This window comes from Carettochelys insculpta, chromosome 4 (genome assembly GCF_033958435.1).
Source record: "Carettochelys insculpta isolate YL-2023 chromosome 4, ASM3395843v1, whole genome shotgun sequence".
In the NCBI taxonomy this organism is placed as follows: domain Eukaryota; kingdom Metazoa; phylum Chordata; order Testudines; family Carettochelyidae; genus Carettochelys; species Carettochelys insculpta.
The window spans coordinates 86,828,498-86,849,322 of NC_134140.1; the positions used below are offsets into that span (position 1 = coordinate 86,828,498).

General features: G+C 41.5%; 1 protein-coding gene across 4 annotated transcripts in view; it reads left to right on the forward strand.

Annotated features, from left to right (window-relative positions):
* ZNF827 (zinc finger protein 827) overlaps nucleotides 1–20,825 on the forward strand; it is a 160,974-nt gene that overhangs the window by 123,461 nt on the left and 16,688 nt on the right. For 3 of the 4 annotated variants that reach the window (XM_074993239.1, XM_074993240.1, XM_074993242.1), the window contains exons 9-10: nucleotides 18,523–18,660; nucleotides 19,749–19,917. In XM_074993239.1, the coding sequence (XP_074849340.1) occupies nucleotides 18,523–18,660; nucleotides 19,749–19,917 (307 nt within the window). The remainder of the gene's footprint in view (nucleotides 1–18,522; nucleotides 18,661–19,748; nucleotides 19,918–20,825) is intronic. The other variant, XM_074993241.1, reaches the window with a different exon arrangement.

Genomic DNA, 20,825 nt, shown 5'->3' on the forward strand with positions numbered 1-20,825 from the left:
TCCATTTTGAAAGTATTGTAAGGGCACATTAATGTGCAACTGTGCAGAACAGAGCACCTCCCTGATCTCACAAAAGAGATTCCCAGCAGGGGTGTATTTATTAAACTTAATAATCTATATGATGCCTAGATTCTCTATTTACAGTACTTGGAGCGGCCCATAAAAGAAGGAGAAGATAACTGTGTGGGTTATCAGGTAGCTTTCTCTTCTTTGGCCTGTAATTGCATGGGTACAAGTTAACCATTTTCCTTTTAGAAGATGAGACAAAACCCTAAACAGGAAAACGCCGCGCTGTACTTGAAAATCCTAATGACAGTAAAACATTTACAATTGTAATTATTTTACTTCTTGCAAAATTGTTTTTGGTGGAGTAAGTGACGGGTTTCTTAATACATATTCAAGTCTGGACCAAAACTGTGCAGCCCACAGTCATTTCTATCCAGCCATCCAACCGTTTTCTTTTGGGTAAAATGACAAAAGTGGAACCAAGCCCTTTTTTGTGGTGTATCAGTTACTGAACTGTGGCCTTTCAGGCAGAATTTAAAGATCTTTTTTTAAGTATTTGTGAAACTCATGATGTTGTGACTAATATTTCTTGTAACTCATTGTAACGGATGCTAAGGTCCAGAACTAATGTAGAGTGCACAATGGCTGCTCTCGTTGACTTCAAAGTCACTGCGTTTGCTAATTACTTTGTAAACTCGTCAAGGGACCTTCAGAATGAAAGATGCTACAGAAACCCAAAGTCTTATCTGTGTTTGACTGTGCTGGAGAGTACTTGTTTTGTAACAGAAGCATTTGACTCTGATTTTATTATGGGATAACTTTAATCTGCGCAGCCTTTCTCCTCTTAAACTGCTCATTCCTCCCACATAAGCAAAAATGCATGTCTTTCATTTAGTGTAATATCCCATTTCCATTTGTTCCTTTCTAAAGCGAGTTCAGTGGCAGGGTAACCAACACAAGAACAATGACATTTCACTTAGAAAACACCTTCTAGGTGCACTGAAAATAAACGCACGCTGGGTCCCAGTCTTCAAACCACACAAGCTAATGACGATGTTAGCAAAGTTCATAAACACCAAATTCAAGGCAAAACAGCAAAAGGTAACTGTTTCCTTCCATGCCGGAAGCATGTGGACAATAACTCCTGACACCTGTTAACATTTTTCATCCCTCCAAAGTTCACGTCACAGAAGTATTAAGAAACCCATCACTTACTCCACCAAAAACAATTTTGCAAGAAGTAAAATAATTACGGTGGCAAATGTTTTACTGTCATTAGGATTTTTAAGTAAAAACATAAAATGAGTAGAGAGAGTACAAATAGAATATTCTACCCTGTCATTAACTGAGTGATAAAACTGTGGCACATATTAAATTACCAGTAGAGCCATACACAAGTACAAAAATGTATGTCTGAGACCAATTTTCAGGACTCTATACTGGGAGCTGGGCTGAAGATCTGATGCAAAAGGCAAAAATGAGCTGCAGATATAAAGCATATCTCCATGGATTTTCAGGGTTCTGCTGATGCACACTCTCTATTCCCCCACTGGAACCTGGTTGGAGAGAGTTGCGGTCTCTTTACCTCCCTTCAGCCAGATGGGGAGCCTCCAGATAGGGCCATAGCTAGGGACTGTTTTGGGCCTCTCACTCTACCTCTGGCAGTAAAGGATTTGCCGTCGTTCCCCAGCTGGGTTCCCTGCTGGCCAGAGTGACCTGTGGAACTACCTGGGGGCTGCTCTGCACTCCCCCCCACCTCCGCCCAGGAGAGATGGAAGGTTCACTTTGGACCATTAAAGGCAGCCCAGTATATGGAGCCTAGACTGATGCCACAAAATGCAACTGGACGCATGACTGATGGGAAGAGCTCTGACATGGGATCTTTTCTTCTCTTAGTTGTGTGTGAGAGACAGTACATACAATTACTAACTCCCAGGATGTCAGAAGCTTCAGGGACCTCCCAGGTTCACTGCCTATCACGTAAGTGAGTTGGGTGGGGTTAAAAAAGCAAAGGGGAAACTGCTGCTGTTGTGTGTGTCCTGTCTGCTACAACAGCATTTCCCAAACTAATTTGGCCACGGTACACTGTTGGGCTTAGAATATATTGATGGAACACATACATACTGGTTGGGGATGGAGGGTGGAAGGTTTCAGACTGAAAAATTGCCAGACACAATGCTCAAAAGCTGATTTAAAGGAGTTAGTTTTTTTTTATTTTACAAAGAGCAAAAAATAACAAGCGAAAATCATCTGAATGAACAACCAATGTCCTTCTGATAAGAGGACAGTTATTAACCATATAATTAAATATAAAAATTATTAGAGTACAAACCCAAAACAAAAAATCAATATAGCAGCTGAAAGAAGGATGGTCAGTGTCATTCTTTTGTACAAAGGTAGAAAGGACACTGTGGTTCAAAAAAGGATTGTCCTTCCTTAAAGCTTACAAACATTTTTATGAAAAAGAAATGCAAAACAAATTAGATATGGAAAATATTTTTAAATGTTGTGGTTTTTCTAAATTTGTTATTTTTACAGAAAATTAATGAAAAATAAGAATAACATATGACAGGGTTTTTTTATAATGGGAAGAATGTTTTTGCATCTTTTGATCACAAATCTATTTAATATTAGGAATCATGCCGCAGAGTTAGAGACTTATATCAGATGCAGCATCACATGATTTCTCTGAACAGGACTTGTGCTGAACAATCCCAATTAACCCTGAATGTTTCGGCACAAGTCGCATAATAACTGTACTATTATGAATGCATTATAAATATTAATATACCTACTAGCTAAATGCTATTTAAATACCGTAGTACTGGAAGGAACCACAGCGCTAGCATCAAAATTTTTTCACAGAACATCACGCCGAACAACAGTGTTCCACGGAACCTTTTGGGAACAGTGCTATACCAGCTTACTGAAAGCTGGAAAAGTGGCTGTTACCGAGTGGTTTGAGTTGCTTTGTTCTTGTTTGATGCATTTTGTACTAATAAAGCCAGTCCTGAGGAAAGAGCTAAGGTAGGTTGGACTGTATTTTTAGCTCTCTTTGCTGGTGTATCTGCCTGCAGGCTTAAACAGTTTGCATAGTACTTTTTGTGTAGCACTTTGGCTGGAAAATGGGAAGGGATGCCAAACACAACATAAAAAATATGTAACCGTAAGGCAAATTCATTTGTGTTACTTCTGGATTAAAATATTTTAATATTAGTTTCTGTGCAAATCCCTAGTTGTATAATTGCCACCTGTCTGCGAAAGAGAAGTCACCACTTCAACAGGTCTCTAGGCTACATCTACACGAGAGAGTTTTTCTGACAAAACCAGGGTTTTGTTGCAAAAACTTGTGGCATGTCTACATGTCAAATTCCCTTTGTCAACTGAGTGTTGAGCAAAACCTGTCACATGCGTTGGCAGCATTGTTCCTCTCTGCATTCAGGAATAACTGGTTGTTGACGGTTTTTTCTGTTGACAGTTTTTTCTGTTGACAAAAAAGCCACGTGGATGCTCTGCTGAGCTTCCAATTGGCCCTCTGTCGATAGCAAGCGGATTGCTCTTTTGTTCCACCTTTGTGTGTGGATGTGATCTGTCGACAGAAGTTTTGCCGGAAGATCTCTTCTAACAGTCACTTCTGTCAACAGATTGTTGTAGTGCAGCGGTAGCCATAAATTAAAGCAGTACATTGACAGGTAAAGCAAGTATTTAAATATATATTTAAATATAAAATAAAGTATTTAAATATTTCAAAATGTAAATATTTGAACCACAACGGTCCAAAAGGTGTGTATAAATAAACTGGAATGGTTTTGCATAGACTTTTCTCTGAAGTTTATTGTAACAAACCAAACTGCAAGGAACAAATAAATGTCCTTTGGCTTTTATTATAAAATAAATGCGTTCTGTTTTCCAAATGCAACAGTCATTAATACATGCAGAAATAGACGCAGATTGGATTTCATAGACCCCAAAATAAACGTAACAAGCATTACAAGTAAATGAACTAAAACTGAGGGTGAGCTACATGGAACTGAATTAGGAGAGCAGCTGGTATAAATTCCTTATGGCATAGTTATCTCTTCCTTATGGTTGTAGCAAAGATATCCCATCTATATAGTAAAGTTGAAATAAATTGGAATATGCAAGTAGAACACAGAACAAGTTCTCAGGTTCTGTGTTGGAAATGGATGCAGACTTTTTTATATATACAAAAAGGTTGGGGGGGTGGTATGAATAAGGCACAATGACATTTTTTGTTACTTAGATGAATGATTGTCCTTTTTGTCAGCAGAGATCAGTTAAGCTTTTAAAAGCATATATATCAGAAGGAAAAGAGGATTCTTCATCAGTTTTACCCACTCTCCAGGTTTTGCAATGTCACAATTCTTTCAGTGAAAAGATAATTTAATTTCTATCCCGCCCTAGAGACACTGTTTCTTCTATAGTTTGGAAACTAAACGTCAAAGTGATTGACCATCATTAATGATGTCAGATAAACTTGTGAAACTAATGCAGTGGTCTGAAAGTACTTCTAGCTCGTATTGTTTTTGCCATCAGTGCTACATTTAATGAGCAATGCCCCCCGACTTCAGCCCATGTCATACATTTTGCATTGCCTTTTTTCTTGTCTTGGTAAAGATAGACGTTTCTGAGAGGGTAGACCTGTTTATGGCTCATAGTGAAGAGGGGAGTACAATATTTGGTGGAACATAGAGTCTCTTCCCATTTTATATGCAATCTCATGTTGGTAAAAAGAGATTATTTGCATGTTGTAAAAAAACTAGTTTCTGTGAAGGAAATACACCAGAATTATCTATATTTCAGGGTTTCAGGATTTGTTAAAAACCTGCAACTGAAGCTAGCCTCACCAAGATTCATGAACATAGACTGATTTACAATCTGAGGCAGGAAACTTGTCTGAAGTTGTTGTTTCTCATTTTTTATCTTAAACCACAAAAAGAGAGAGAGAGGGATTGAGAGGGAGAACCTTGATGGCCTCACTTCATATTTCTGGGATCATTTGAAACTCCATATCAGGGTGGGAACCAAACTGGAACAAAGTACTCTTCATCCCCTATTTATAGGTATTAAATTACTCTTTTAAAAGGAAGTTTTCAAGAGAGACATGTGGGGCAAATAGTTTTTTGCATTTGTCTGTGGAAACTTGCAATTTAAAAACTAAAATCTCAAAATTTTGGAAAGCACCAGGTTTTCATTTGTCATGCGGGTCCATTTCACACTATGAAATACGGTGTCCTGTGAGACCTCATAGACCTTTTCAATGGTTTCACAAATGTCAAATTAAAATAGTTCTTTCAGACAGATGATTGCCATTTTTGTCCATCAAGGCTTAGCTACCCCCAAAAGCTGTTTTTGATGTGGGTCTCTGTTTCGTTTTTGGCAACTCCAAACTCAAGCTAGAATTAGTCAGATACCACTCTCTGTCTCTGCTCATAAGTCAAAAGACTGATTATTTGCTTCTGCATAGATAACAGCCAGTAACTTGATATTGCTTAAATGAAACAAATGTATCCAATATAGAAGAAGAGTACTGATGAAATGAAAGCAAATCTCAAAGCTTTGGAATTCAGTGTAAGGATATCATAAACCTTAGTGTTTAGGTAAAAACATTTATGTACTGCAAGTTGAGTTTATATAGAAATGCTTTTAAAGACAAAAGAAAATAACTCCTCTTATCTTGGTCTCACTAATGTTGCTCTCGGTTCCTCTGTCTAGTCCTCCTCCTGTTTTATTCACGTTCCAGCACTTACGTTTGTCACCATCTTTGTGAACTTCCATTTTCTAGCAAACTGGCCCAGCCATGGGGTCTGTAGTGCTGGACTCGGGCGGCCAGCTTTCAGTGTCTCATCTATTCAACTTGCTTGAGAAGATAGTTGGCTGCATGTTTTTCCTGACTCCTGTCTGAGGTTCAGTAAAGCCCCATCTCCTCATTATCTTCCTTCATGGACGCAGAAATCTTTATCACTTTTGAGTGGCTTCTTCAAACCCGTTGGGGCAATTATGTTGTTCATTTGAAGTATCTCAGTGTGCATTTCCTTGGGAGGGGCATGCTGAGTCATTAGTCCAATACTTCAAAACTTAGTACCAGGTACTTTTAGAAATACCATATATAAAACTTAGACATTTCACACTGTGGAAACACAAAATGTTTTATTTTTATTTAGTTTTGTCTTAATGATCAATAAGACAGACTACCATAATAACTGTACTTTGATATTCACTGTGTTTCCATAGTAATGATAATGTATTTGCAAAAACAGCTGAAAAATCTCAAAGGCATCCTCTAAGATTTAGTTAGCTAAATTGTTTTATCTAACAATGAGTCTTCTAGACATATTGTATCATGGATTACACAACATTTCAGCATTCATAAAACAAAAGTCATGTTCCTGCTACCAGATGGAACAAATATCATATTTGGATGACAAATTAGTAAAATGAAAACTTGATATCTCCTTTACAACCATTCTTCTCTGACATGCCTTGTGACTAACAAATATTGCAGGTGATGGTACTGAATATTTCTGAAGCCACAAAAAGCATAACAAAAATAATGAGACAAACGTAGACAAATTAACTTATAGTAATTTAGTTGAAGTTTGGTAAAAATAGGCTTTCTTTTTTAACTGTTATGGAGATGCATATTGGAGTTTAAAAGTAAAAGATCAAAGTTTCTCATAATGTGATGATCACAGAAAACAACATTCCACAAACGGTTCTGTTCACAGTGAAACGTAATATCCAAAAATTAAGGACTAGATAGTTCAGAATGGTGTTGAAATGATAAATGAAAACAGCATTCAGCCAGAGCCCCACTTACAGTAGGCAAACAGGAAGACATATATTATAAAGGAATTACAATATCTGGAAAGAATCCACAATTTATGTTAACTGGATTACTAGCAACATGGTGTTTTGCAGTGCAGGTAGAATAACTGTGAAAGTGAGTGGGGAAGTCGGAGGAAGACGTATTGTATTTGGAGAAGCTGTCTGTTTGTTTGTTTGTTTGAAAGGCCATGTACTCAGGCTGGCCGTGTACTCAGGCTGCGTGCCAATTGGCTGAGTGGTAGTCAGAGGGAGGGGCTCTCTCAGGTAGGCCAGAGCTCTAAAGCCCTGCTGGCAAGAGACCAGGGAGCATGCGAACAGGGTGGTTGCTAACAGGAGGGAGTTTTGAGAGGGGAGTTTAGAGGGGGAGCTTAGAGGGAACTAGTTACTACTTCAGGTGTAAGGGGCAGCATCATCCCCAACTGCTGGCTGGAGCTGAGGGACCTGCTGCAGCATGAGGAGCGGGGGTGGGGGGCGCAAGATCGAGGGATGTCAGTGGTGGGCAAGTGGTTTGGGGGCATCTGGTATGGCTGTGAGGATGGCAGCACCCACGGAGGCTGCTTACGGCGTGCTGTCCCAGATTGCATGGCTTCCAGGCCCAGTCCTGCGCTCCCTGCATGCACGCGCCGCACCAGATCTGTGGGGCTCCAGGGACAGCCGTAGCCAGATGAAGAGTTGGTAGCTTTGGCTGGGACCCAGGAGGCGGCTGGGCTGCGAGATCGGCGCCTTGCTGGAGGACGCGGAGCTGCAGCAGCGTGTGGCCAGGTGCGGAGAGGCCAGGGGAAGAGGGACCTGGGGGCAACGAGAACTGATAGGGGGCAGTGTGGTGCAGTCGGGAGACATGGGAGCGGATGGGGGAAAGGGGAACAGGGAGGGAGGATCTGGGGGTGATGGTAGCCGATGAGAGGCAGAGGGGTGGGGAGGAGGGTCCTGGGGAGGCGAGGAGGTCGTCACGGGGAGCTTTGGGGACATGTGGCGCCAGGGAGGTACAAGAGGTAGTGGGACCGTACCCACGTTCTCCATGCCCCACTGCCTTGTGGGTTATCCTGGAAAGGAGCAAGGCTAAGGGAGTAAACCCTGACAGAAAATCTGGAGGGGAGTCCTAAGGCGGTTCTGTGCCAACTTCTGGCTGGCATTGACACGGCAACTCCTGCAGCTGAGCTGGTACCAGACGTAGAGGTTATCCTCTCCTTTGGACTATATCAGTAAAGCCGAGAGGGGAACACTGGCATCTGGGCAGCCCAGGGTCCCAATAATCACCCAAGCTCACGCCTGGAGAGGTACTCCAGCATCACTAACAGCGTTGAACCAACATGGGAGGTAACAGATACCAGTTATAAGCTCTTACTCAATTGGCGTAGAGAACGAGCGCTGGGGTTGCCTCCGATGGTGGGAGAGATCGTCGCATCTCACTGGACGGTCACCACCCGCCTCAAGCTGGGCAGCCCCCAGCCAATAGGGTACTGTCCCACCACAGTTCACCTGCCTCACTGGGTGTGTGAGGCTTAAGGTTCCCAAACCTGACAAGTGACCTGAAATCTGAGCACCAGGCAAACCAATAAGAAAATCAACAAGAAAAGGAAACCATCAAAGTTTTAAGCTTGCTTGCTGGAATGCGCGGACCATGCTGACAGGTCTGACTGAAGATCTTCAGGACATCAGCGACACCCAAAAGACCACTGTCATCGGTGAGGAACTGAAGAGGCTCCAAGTTGACATTGCTGCTCTGCAAGAGACACATCTCACAGATTCGGGATCTCTGAAGGAAAGGAACTACACCTTTTTCTGGCAGGGTAAAGCCCGAGAAGAACCCAGGGAGCATGGTGTTGGCTTCACCGTCAGAAACACCCTTCTACAAATGGTGGAATTAGTCATGGGTGGATCAGAAAGACTCCTTCAGGTCATACTTCAAACTTGTGCCCGTCCTGTCCACCTGATCAGCGCTTACACCCCAACCCTGTACGCCGCACCAGAAGTAAAATACAAGTTTTATGATGTGCTTAGTGCTGCCATAGCGCAAATACCTGCTCGCGAACAACTATACATTCTGGGTGACTTCAGTGTGAGAGTTGGAGCCGATCATGTCTCGTGGCCTTCCTGCTTAGGCCACTTCGGTGTGGGAGAAATGAATGAAAATGGTCAGCATCTTCTCGAACTTTACACGTACCACAATCTGTGCATCACAAACACATTTTTCCAAACCAAGCCACAGCACAGAGTGTCATGGAGACACCCACGTTCAAAACACTGGCATCAACTAGACGTGGTCATCGCTAGACATGAGAACCTCAAAAACGTCCTTCTGACACGCAGCTATCATAGTGCTGACTGCAATACAGATCACTCGTTAGTTTGCTCCAAACTCAAAGTGATTCCCAAGAAGCTGCACTGCTCTAAACCAACTGGAAGGCCCCGCATCAATGCCAGAAAGATGGCTAACTCAGAGAGAGCTGAAAAGTTCAGCGTGACCCTTGAGGAGAATCTGCACAGCAACCCTGGGGGTGCCGATGTAACATCCAGATGGCAGCATCTGAGGGATACAATGTACAACACGGCCTTGTCAGTCTTTGGAAGAAGAGCTAGAAACACAAATGACTGGTTCGAAGCTAACTCTGATGAGATGATTCCAGCCATCGAAAAAAAGCGCGCTGCGCTCCTGGAGTACAAACGTTCGCCGAGCCAGAATACCCTGCAGGCACTCAGAGCAGCCAGAAAAACAGTACAGCACACAGCCAGGCGCTGTGCCAACAACTACTGGCTCGAGCTATAAAGCAGCATCCAGACCAGTGCTGACTTTGGTAACCTCAGGGGAATGTACGAGAGCATCAAGAAGGCATTAGGACCCACGCAGAACAAGATGGCACCTCTGAAATCCAAATCTGGTGAAGTCATCACTGACAAAGCCAAACAGATGGAACGCTGGGTCGAGCACTACTCCGAGCTGTACTCGCGCGAGAACATTGTGGTCGACTCAGCCCTCGATGCCGTCGAACTCCTACCAGTAATGGACAAACTGGACCAGGAGCCAACTGTGGATGAACTGAAGAAAGCCATCGACAACATTGCAGTAGGAAAGGCCCCGGGCCAGGACGGTATACCACCAGAGGTAATCAAGTGTGCCACAGACACTCTCCTGGAACCCCTACATGAGCTACTGTGCCTGTGCTGGAGAGAGGGAGAGGTTCCACAGGACATGCGCGACACTAACATCATAAACTTCTATAAGAACAAAGGAGACAGACACGACTGCAACAATTACCGTGGAATCTCCCTCCTAAGCATCGCTGATGAACTGTTTGCTCGCATCATCCTCGGCAGACTCCAGAAGATTGCTGAGAGGGTGTATCCTGAATCACAGTGCGGATTCCACGCAGAGAGATCTACCATTGACATGGTCTTCTCTCTGAGGCAGCTGCAGGAGAAATGCAGGGAGCAGAGGAAGCCGCTCTATATTGCCTTCATCGACCTGACCAAGGCCTTCGACTTGGTCAGCAGGGATGGACTGTTCAAACTGCTCCACAAGATAGGTTGTCCGCCACGGTTACTCAGGATGATCCAGTCTTTCCACGAAGACATGAGAGGAACTGTCCAATATGATGGCACATTATCGGATGCTTTCAGCATCAGGAGCAGCGTCAAACAAGGATGCGTCCTCACTCCGACATTGTTCGGGATCTTCTTCGCACTCCTCCTTAAACACGCCTTTGGATCTTCAACAGAGGGCATCTTTTTGCACACAAGATCTGACGGGAAACTGTTTAATCTTGCAAGGCTGAAAGCTAAATCTAAGGTGCGGGAAGTCCTCGTCAGAGATATGCTGTTCACAGATGACACTGCTGTCATGTCACACACAGAAGACCAGCTTCAGAAGCTGCTGGATCGGTTCTCCAAAGCATACAAGGACTTTGGGCTCTCCACCAGCCTAAAGAAGACAAATGTACTCGCTCAGGACGTTGCTGATTCTCCATCAATCAGCATTGACAACTATACATTAGAGGTCGTCCACGAGTTCATTTACCTCAGGTCCAACACCACTGACACCCTGTCCTTGGAGACTGAGCTAAATAGGAGGATCGGTAAAGCAGCCACAACTCTGTTCAGACTCAGCGAGAGAGTGTGGAATAACAACAAGCTGCACACTCACACCAAAATGCAAGTCTACAGAGCCTGCATCCTTAGCACCCTGCTTTATGGCAGCGAGACTTGGACCCTGTATGCCCGCCAGGAAAAGAGGCTGAACATCTTCCACTTGGAATATCATGGAAGGACAGAGTGTCCAACACTACCATCCTTGAGCAAGCTGGAATCCCAACTATGCACACCCTTCTCAGGCAGCGGCGGCTCCACTGGCTTGGCCATGTCCACAGGATGAATGATGGAAGGATCCCAAAAGACATCCTGTATGGCGAGCTAGCCTCTGGCAAAAGACCTCCCAGACGCCCCCAGCTGTGCTACAAAGATGTTTGCAAGAGAGACCTCAGGGAAGTAGACATCAAGCCATACTGCTGGGCGGAGCTGGCAGACGATCGCAGCAGATGGAGGCAGGAACTATACAAGGGCCTTCAGAAGGGCGAGATGAGGATCAGACAGCTAGCAAAGGAGAAGCGAGCCCACAGAAAGCACAGCAAGGACCTGCCAGACACCCATTACATATGCAACAGATGCAGCAAGGACTATCACTCTCTTGTGGGTCTTCACAGTCACAGCCAACACTGCAAATGAGGATGCCAAACGGAACTACAAAGGGCGCGTTCCATAGTCTACGTAGACTGAAGGATGCTGCTACTACTACTATTTGGAGAAGATGCAACTTCATACGGTCAATATATTATTAAGCTTGTTAAGTGGCATGCGGGCTTTTAGTGACCAAATTTTCAGTAGTATTGCAATTGCATAGTTCAGGAAAGCAGTTCTCTTGTCAGTTTTTGAGTACTGTGCTACTGGCATAGATGGTAAGTGGAAATGAGCTAGTGGGTGAGCAGGTAAGTGGAACTTTCTAAAACAAGAGAAGAAAAGTTACTCTAATGAGAAACTGCAAAAACAGAGAGAGTGATACCTCTTAGTGCAGTGACAAGTGTGGAGAGGAGAATTTCAACATACCTGTTTTTAAAACAATGTTTGCCTGACTGATTGAATATTACATTTTTTTTTCCCTGAATAAAACTTGTATAAAACTTTTCATGCTTAAAACAACAGAACTAGGCTTTCAAATAGTAAGAGCCTCAGTGATCCAACTGTAATCCCAGACTCTTTAAATAGTAAATATTAGGCACCTGAAGTAATCAAAAGTTATCCGATGGCTGTTCAAACAATCTGTGTAAATATTTGCTCTTGACCCAAACTGGCCCTTCAGCTCAGAGCTGAATCACGTGCATGGGAAACTTGCATATCCTTACATTTGTTGCAGCTGTTTTCAGGCCTTTGTCTCCTTGTACTCACAGAAACCTAGGCTTCCTATTTGTCACTGTCTCTTTAGCTGCTTTCTCCCAGAATGGCTTCTCTTTCAAATACATTGCCCTGAATTGCCCCTAAGGAATATGATGGATGTGTTTAGCATAGATATTGCCAAATTTTTTTGATCAAAATTTTTTGCTCTGAAAAAGCACTTCTGCCATTTCCATCTTCTCCCTACTTTCCAATCATTCTCTTAAAGTACTACTTCCTTCTCTCTTCCCCTCCAAACTCTGCCTTCTGTGCTGTTTGATATCCATCTTTCCCTCCCAGCCTTTCTGTCTCATTCTTGACACCTTCAGCTTCTATGTTGACATACTTTCTTGACACCTTGCTCTCAGCTCCTCATTTAACCTTCAAGCCAGGGCAGATCAAAATGGCCTCTCACTCAGTCTTGTCTTCAATAAGCACTGCTCTTTCCTCACAGGTTTTTCTTTTGGACTTTCACCTCATCTTCAAAATCATTGACCCGGCCTCCACTTGACAGCATGGAGTGGGTGTGCTTGTGTAGATCCCATTCTGAAGTTATGACCTTACATCAACAATCTCAAATGCTTTTTAAACATAAAAAAGTAATGTAAATTTTCAGAGGAATGGTGATATTGTAAATGCTAAAAGCTCCTGTTAGGCTTTGTCAGCATCTTTAATTTCCACCTTTTCAGGGAGTACTTGTAGCACAGGGAAATTCTTATAATTCAGTCGGGTGGAACTCTCCATGGACATTAGGATCTACCCGTGCAGTTCTCTTTGCATCATTCTGACCACGGTTTGTAGACTAGGGAACCTTTGATTCCCTTGAACTTGTCACTGCATGGAGGTTTGAAATAGATCCCATTTATATGGGTTATAGGATGAGTGAAACGACCAAGAGTATAAATATTCATTCCTTTCACCTGACTTTCTTTTGTGACCCAAGGTTTTATTCTTTGATAATTTATTTATAAAGCATTCTAACTTACTCCCCCCACCAAGGCAATTCTGGCACTCTAACATAACTTAAAATGGAATCCTTGAAACATTGTGAATCACTAATGTAAAAACTGCTTAATGGAATGGTAAAAGAAAATAATCCAACTATTGTGACACATAGTCTAAAACCAGACTCTCAGGAGCATTTACTTTTCTGAACGACCAGAAGTGATTTACAATGCTGATTTAGTGAATCTGGACAGATATTTATGTATTCAGGTCATTTTTTGTTCTAGTCCTTTTCTTATACCTTCAACCAAATAAATCATCTTCTCTCAGCATTTCTCAGGCAAAAGTCAAGTCATTTTTGTAAAGGATGGTAGAATACGCTGTTCTTACTGATAGTACTAATCTGAGGATACAAAACCAAACTTGCCCATATACATGACACATCCATTGAAAATACATAAAATATTCAGCATAAAGGGGCAAATTTCTATAGTGGTAATACTGACTTCTGCTTTCTCCCAAGTTCCTCTGCCCGTTTTTCAAACCACTACTTCAGCCTTTCACTACTTGTTTAGTAGAAGTTACTAGGAGTGTTGGCAAAAGGACATCTGGATATAGCACAAATGAGGGGGATGTTTCTACCAAAGTTTTCTACTTTTTGTCAAGAAATTCATGAAGATTCACTTTTGACTTTTTAAAATAAAACATTATTTCTTTAACACAGTGCACGGTGTGTAGTCTTGAAAATTCCATGCATTTATATTCAAAACGATTTTAAATGTATAAGTTCAAAACTCACTGAATTATAATTTTTTAAAATTATGCATTCCAATAGCACTTACACCTTGTATTTCACCAAAAGTACTTAGTTTTAAGACATTTTTAACTCTTATATCTACACATAATAGTGTTAGATTTGGAAACATCACTATTTAACATATATTCTATTTTCACTTAAAAGCTGTGAAATTTGCCTTTAAGTTTGTTTGTTCTTTTCTTCCCAGCAACACTTTTGCTATTAAATGTGGATTTAAACCAGAAATCTTGCACCAAACTTAATTCCCTTTAAAAAAATAAATAAAGTAAGGATTTCTTGACATGTAAATTATGGATTTGAAGACAGTATAAAAGAAAAATTCCTGTTAAATCAGGTTCTCTGCTCACCCAGGCTGCCTCTACACTAGCAAACTCTTTCAAAAGATTTTTCAAAAGAGGGCGGCTCTTTTGAAAGATCCCATGGAGCATCTACGCACAAAAAATGTTCTTTCGAAAGTAAATCAAAATAAAGTCACACTCCTTTTGATATTGCTCTTCCTTTCCCATTCCAGGAAGAACACCTTCTTTCAAAAGAAAACGTGTGGGCACTCCACAGGGCCCTTCTTTTGAAAGAGCAGTTCTCATGGTGCCTGATTTTTCAATCTCTGTCACCATTCTTTCGAAAGACCAGGGGCTGTGTGGATGCTCTCTTTTGAAAGAGTAGATCATTCTTTCGATCCGCTTGCGGACGCGCTCTGTCAAAGAAGTTCTTTCGAAAGACCTCTGTAGTGAAGATGTAGCCCCAGTGTCTATGGTGCCTTTTCAATGAACAGATGTGCCTATCTTTCTCCTAATCTACGGTATCTTATCATTATTATGCACACAATGTAGAGAAGTCTTCTTTTGGTGGTTGGTGAAGGAACAGTTTGTAACACCTAATTTGATGAAGGTTGGATTTCTGTGGGAAGCCTTCCAGGAAATGGTGATTTATTACATAACATAAGCTGGTCTCAATCCAGTTCCTTCCTGTCTGACTATATGATCCTCTGTCTAAAGTCTCTGTAAGCTATCTGCCATAATACTGTGATATCTGGGCTCATTTCAGAAAAGCCACCATCACAACTGGCACTAACCAGCACCCTGGTTTGCCATCCCCACAGAGGACCCAAGAATTAAGGGGATCTGATTACTGAACTATCCACTCACCTCCTGAAGTGACTTATCAGGTTGTTGACGAGATGGTGTGGGGAAGTTACCTGTTCTTTGGACAAAAACTTTAGTTGCCATGGATGACATATGCTGTCCTTTTACAGCATGAAATCTCTTAAAATGATTCCTTTCTATGAGAATGATGATTTCAGAGAACCTCATGGAATGTGGTCAGCACTTCATTGCATTACTCAGGTCATGACAGCCAAAGTAGGCAGCACACTGATTAGACTACTTGGCAGTATCCTAGCCAGGAAAGTGATTCAGCAGCTACTGGAGAGAAATCACTGAAGGTTGCAATCCATCAGCAGAGCTTTAAAATAAAGCTAAATAACTATGGCCGTGTCTACACTAGCCCCAAAACTTCGAAATGGCCACGCAAATGGCCATTTCGAAGTTTATTAATGAAGCGCTGAAATGCATATTCAGCGCTTCATTAGCATGCGGGCGGCCGCAGCACTTCGAAATTGATGCGCCTTGCCGCCGTGCGGCTCGTCCTGACGGGGCTCCTTTTCGAAAGGACGCCACCTACTTCGAAGTCCCCTTATTCCTGTGAGCAGATGGGAATACAGGGACTTCGAAGTAGTCGGGGTCCTTTTGAAAAGGAGCCCCGTTGGGACGAGCCGCGCAGCAGCAAGGCGCATCAATTTCGAAGTGCCGCGGCCGCCCGCATGCTAATGAGGTGCTGAATGTGCTTTTCAGCGCTTCATTAGTAAACTTCAAAATGGCCATTTGCGTGGCCATTTCGAAGTTTGGGGCTAGTGTAGACGTAGCCTATAAGTATCGAAAGTATCTTATTTTGTTCTACATAAATGGAAAGTGTGCATTTATTTTACAAGGTTTCAACAGATTGCCACAGCTCTGGATAATCTGAAAATGGATATTTTTCAGGCTGTCCGGGAGCTTCCTAAAACTCTGATAAATATAAATCCAGCATAGGGAACAGGAATATTGTATTTCAGCTTCTTGACAGATAAGAGGGCTGATGACTCATAGTGGAAGGAGTTGTTAAGAAGTGTATTTACTTCTATTTGAATCTGCTTGTTTAATATGCGCCGCAATTAATTCATTTTGGTTGTGACAATATTGAAGAAACCTGCATGCTCCTGACCTTTTCTTATAATTATGACCATATTCCCCTTCTGCGGGGCTGTTTTATTTATATATTTTGGAAGGTCTACTAAAATATCCATAGCAGTGCTGCAGAATCAAAATGATCATTGTTTTGAACATTCAAATATAATCGAATGAGTTGTTCTTTAATGATGTTCCTGACAGTTGTGTGACATATGGTCTGCATTCTTTTTCATATTAATTTTTACAAAAGGACTGATTTTACAGATGCATGAGTCATCTCACTAGAAATACATGAAGAAAAAATTATAGTTGTTACTGTTTGTTATTTATATTATAGTAGCACCCAAAGGAGTCTGTCAAATATCAAGTCCCTTTTATACAAATATAGTATCATAGCAAAAACAAATTAACCTCCTTGCAGTGATAACATGAGCCCTTCAGAACACTAGAGTGTCTCAGCTCCTAGGTGAATCATATTATCTCCTCTTCTCGTCCGTCATCTTCCCATTTAATAGAAATCACTATCCAGATTTTCTCTATTGCTCTAAACAAACACACACCAGATCTGTAGTCCTTGACTTGTTAGCTGTCCATAGGATCCGTCCACAGATGGCATGGAATAGAGGTGAAAGTCCCACAGAAACTTGGCCATTTAGTCAAGGGAACGCTGGCTGGAAGTGATGGCCCTGAAATAAAGAGAGAACACGTTCCGTCTGTGTTGTATCTAGAATATTACTGAATACTTTTCCTTCTTTTATTGTGTGTACCTCTTAACTACAGAAGTCCTCTTGCTCTGGCTTAATGAAGCATTGTATAAAAACTTCACCTCTGATATAGCATGCTTATGCTCAGCTTCTGACATGTAGGAATGAGCGAGGTGATGTCACTGGCTCACTGTTCATTTCAGGATCCAGTTCAAAATTGCCCACTGTAGCCATGCTGCTCTGACTTGTGAACATGTCTCTTTCTAGTCTCCTCTGGTTCCCTAGGATCAAACACGGACCTTTTTTTCTCTCTCTCCCTGCAATCTGGTGGCATGAGATCCTTCACTTTTTTTCATTTTCTATGCTCAGGAACAAACTTTCACTATTGGAGATTCCATCTAGTCTAAAGTACTTAAAGTTCCCACCCTTCTGGTCCTCAGCTTCTGAGTGCAAGAAAAAGCAGAACTCTCCAAGCTGTTGAAAGTTTTTGATCCTAGCGGCCATGGGAGCTGTATGGAAGACAATTCAGCCTAAATCAGCTGATGATCATGCTTCCCTCTCTTAGCTTAGCTGCTGCCAGGTGTCAACAGTCCCTGAAAGAAGTAAAAATTAATTTATGTTTGAAAACATTGCCTGAGAAAGTGAATAATAAAAATTAGCCTACAACTTACCATTGCTTCACAAAAAGAGACCTTTCAAACACTGGGGGGAAATGAAAAGGCTGGCAAAATGGTCTATTTAGATTAAAAGAACGACAGTGCTTTTCTCTGTGCTCTTTCTTGCCTGTAGAGTACCTCTTCCTCTATTGTGTATAGCTCGCCTCTTCAACTTTAGAGTCAGTCTAAAGTGTTCTGTTATTACAGTTGTTGTTGGAAAGGTGCCACACAAAGAATCAGATCTACACTAGGCTTTTGATGGGGAAAAGTTCCAGGACATGTATTACAAAATTCGGTGTACAGTAGCAGAGTGGAGTATCATTGGTGTGGTGCCCCACAGTTGCCTGAGAATAGCCTTGCCAGCAGCCAGTTTGTTGACCTTGTAGAGGGAGAAACAAAACAAAAAGCATATTTTGTTGCCTTGTTGTTTTCTTAACCTTTATGATTTAAGGCTTTATCAGATTATTGCCACCTATCTATATTAGTCTTATCTAGTCCCTATCAAAACAAAAAGCAGTCACGTAGCACTTTGTCAAGTAATACTTGACTGCTTTTTGTTTTGATAGTGTATAGACTAGCACGGCTTCCTCTCTGTTGCTTATCTAGTCCCCTGTAACTTTGTGTTTTTCTGGTTCAGTCCAAGCCCTGCTTTCGAATTTTGCGTTAGAAACTCAGATTTCTTGTGGACTGTGGAACAGAGGAAAATTTGCAGTTTAGGTTATGATTAAATTCATCTCTGTTTCACTGTTCATGTGAACTCAACGCACCATGAATAGCAAAGTGAAGCTGAGAGTATTGTGTTTTACATGACATATGAGAGTAGTTTACAGAGTGAACTCTTAAGAGTCCTTTCAGTTGTTAAAATAATAAGGCTTTATACTGATGCATTTTTGGTCCAGACACAGAAAGGATAGGCCTGGAGGCAGGAAATGGATTGCCATCTTGGAAATTTAATGACCAGCTCTTTCCCTGTGATGTGTGTGGAAAAGTGTTTGGCCGACAGCAGACATTGTCCCGACATCTCTCACTGCACACAGGTAAATCATACACTTTGGTGTTCTCTGTTACAGTGTCATGCTAGAGTGTTGCAAGAAAAGCATGAGGGAATTTTTTTGGCAAGAAAGTAAAATGTTGTGGAAAGAGTCATCCTTGATTTCCTTCCCTTGGCATGAAGACAAGTAAAACTGGCCTAAAAGTTCAAGGAGCTAACTTAACTCGTTATGACCCAGCCCTCACCCATGCCAGAAAGCAAACAGTCAAATGGGAATTTGTCCAGTTGCCAGGTTCTGACAATATCCAATTACCTTTTAGTTTCCACCACCAATTGGGCAAGCCTGTAAACAGGGCTCTAAAGAGGAGGAAAATTGCATTTTGTTTTGATTTTGTTTATATGCCCAGCTCTTTATAAACATCAGCAACCAAATGAAGAACCAGCCCATAATGTTTTAAATATTAGTTAGGGTTGCTCACCATCAACTTTTAGCTCAAGAGAAGGGAGTAGAGAGTGACTCTCCTTTTTTCTACCATATCCATTTCCATACAACACCCTTTTCCATAAAGTGAGTGGGGAGCTGGCTTTATTAAAATCAGCTGAGGGTCTGACTGTATGCCCAGTAGTTTTATACAGAGGATTTATCTAACCAGATGTTGCAGAAAGTGTATGGGGCACGTTTTTGGAAGAATGTCTCAAACTCAGGCCAAAGGACAAATGTGTTGAGATGCAATGCACAGATTAATACAGTTAGGAAGGAAAACTGTCAGACATACTTATGAAATGCATTGTTAGCACACTGCTGGTATGCATAGAATCACATAGCGTGACCATGCTAGAAAAGCCCCAAATGGTATTTTCCGTGGTTTTATAATTTTTGTCTTATTCAGAGATTCTGAATTTCTCTCTGGTAACATTTACACATTGTATTATTCTATTCCAAAAGGTTCTTGTGAACCTTGATAACTTTCTGAAGTTTCCTAACTTCCAAAATGTGTCAGGCTGGGAGATTCTGCAAGCTGTTCGGATTTTGGTAACGCATGGTAATATGTATTTGCATATTTGAAATGAGCTTTTAAAAATATTTCACTGAAGACCAATATACACATGCTTCAGATTGCTTTTGTTTTTCAGAAGAGCGAAAATACAAATGCCATTTGTGCCCCTATGCTGCTAAGTGCCGTGCTAATCTGAACCAACACCTGACTGTCCATTCTGTGAAGTTGGTGAGTACAGACGCTGAGGACATTGTCAGCGCTGTCACTTCTGAAGGCAGTGGAAAGAAGCACCCTTATTATTACAGGTGAGGACCCAGTGGAGGGTCATACACAAGAGACCAGAATCCAAATACCTTGTCTGCCTATCTTCTCGACAAAGAAACATTATGAAGATGATTCTTTTTTGTTCTCAGGTAGAATGTGACTGGACTATCTGGCTTACCCACATTTGATTTTAGGTTCAGCAACAAAACCTAGCTGGCTATGTCATGTTTCCTCGAGGCCTTGCTAGGCACTCTGAAAGACTGTGCTCTTTTTAAATGGCTTTGAAAGGCAGATAAGCCTTTAAATCTCTCTTGAACTTTTAACTGTTCAACATGCATCTAATAAGTTCCATTTTGTGTATATGAATTTACTAGTGAATACAGGTATTTATGGTAGTTTATAGTGCCTTCCACTTGTTTCAATGAGTTCAATCATTTCAACGAACATTTCCGTAAAAAAATGTAAAAATTGCATGCATTTGATTTTCTCTTTGATCGCCTTAGGTGGATATGTTTTATAATTCGGCTACCTGTGAAAGAATGTTTCCATATAATAAAGAGGGCCAAAACTATGAAGCATTAGGAAAACTCATAATGATAAAAGAATGGTGTACATACAATTAAATTCTTCAGGCTTTTTATTGATGTAATCGTTATAACATGTTCTAGCTGTGATGTGAATCCTACTGTACACGTAGATCACAAAATCACTCTTATTTCAACCGAAGTGCTAGGAACAGATTTAATTACAGTCATAGAAATCAGACATACGCAAGCTATGTTACATTAGCTTGTCCATCCCTTAGCAAACGCAAGACTGTTTTTGGTGTTCTGGCTTTGCTTTAAATGTCAATGCCTTAATTAAAACAAGAGGAAGATGGTAGAAAGTTAAACTAAGTTCCTTTCTATTACCTCTGAACATCATTGTTGTTATCGGCTAGATGTAAAAT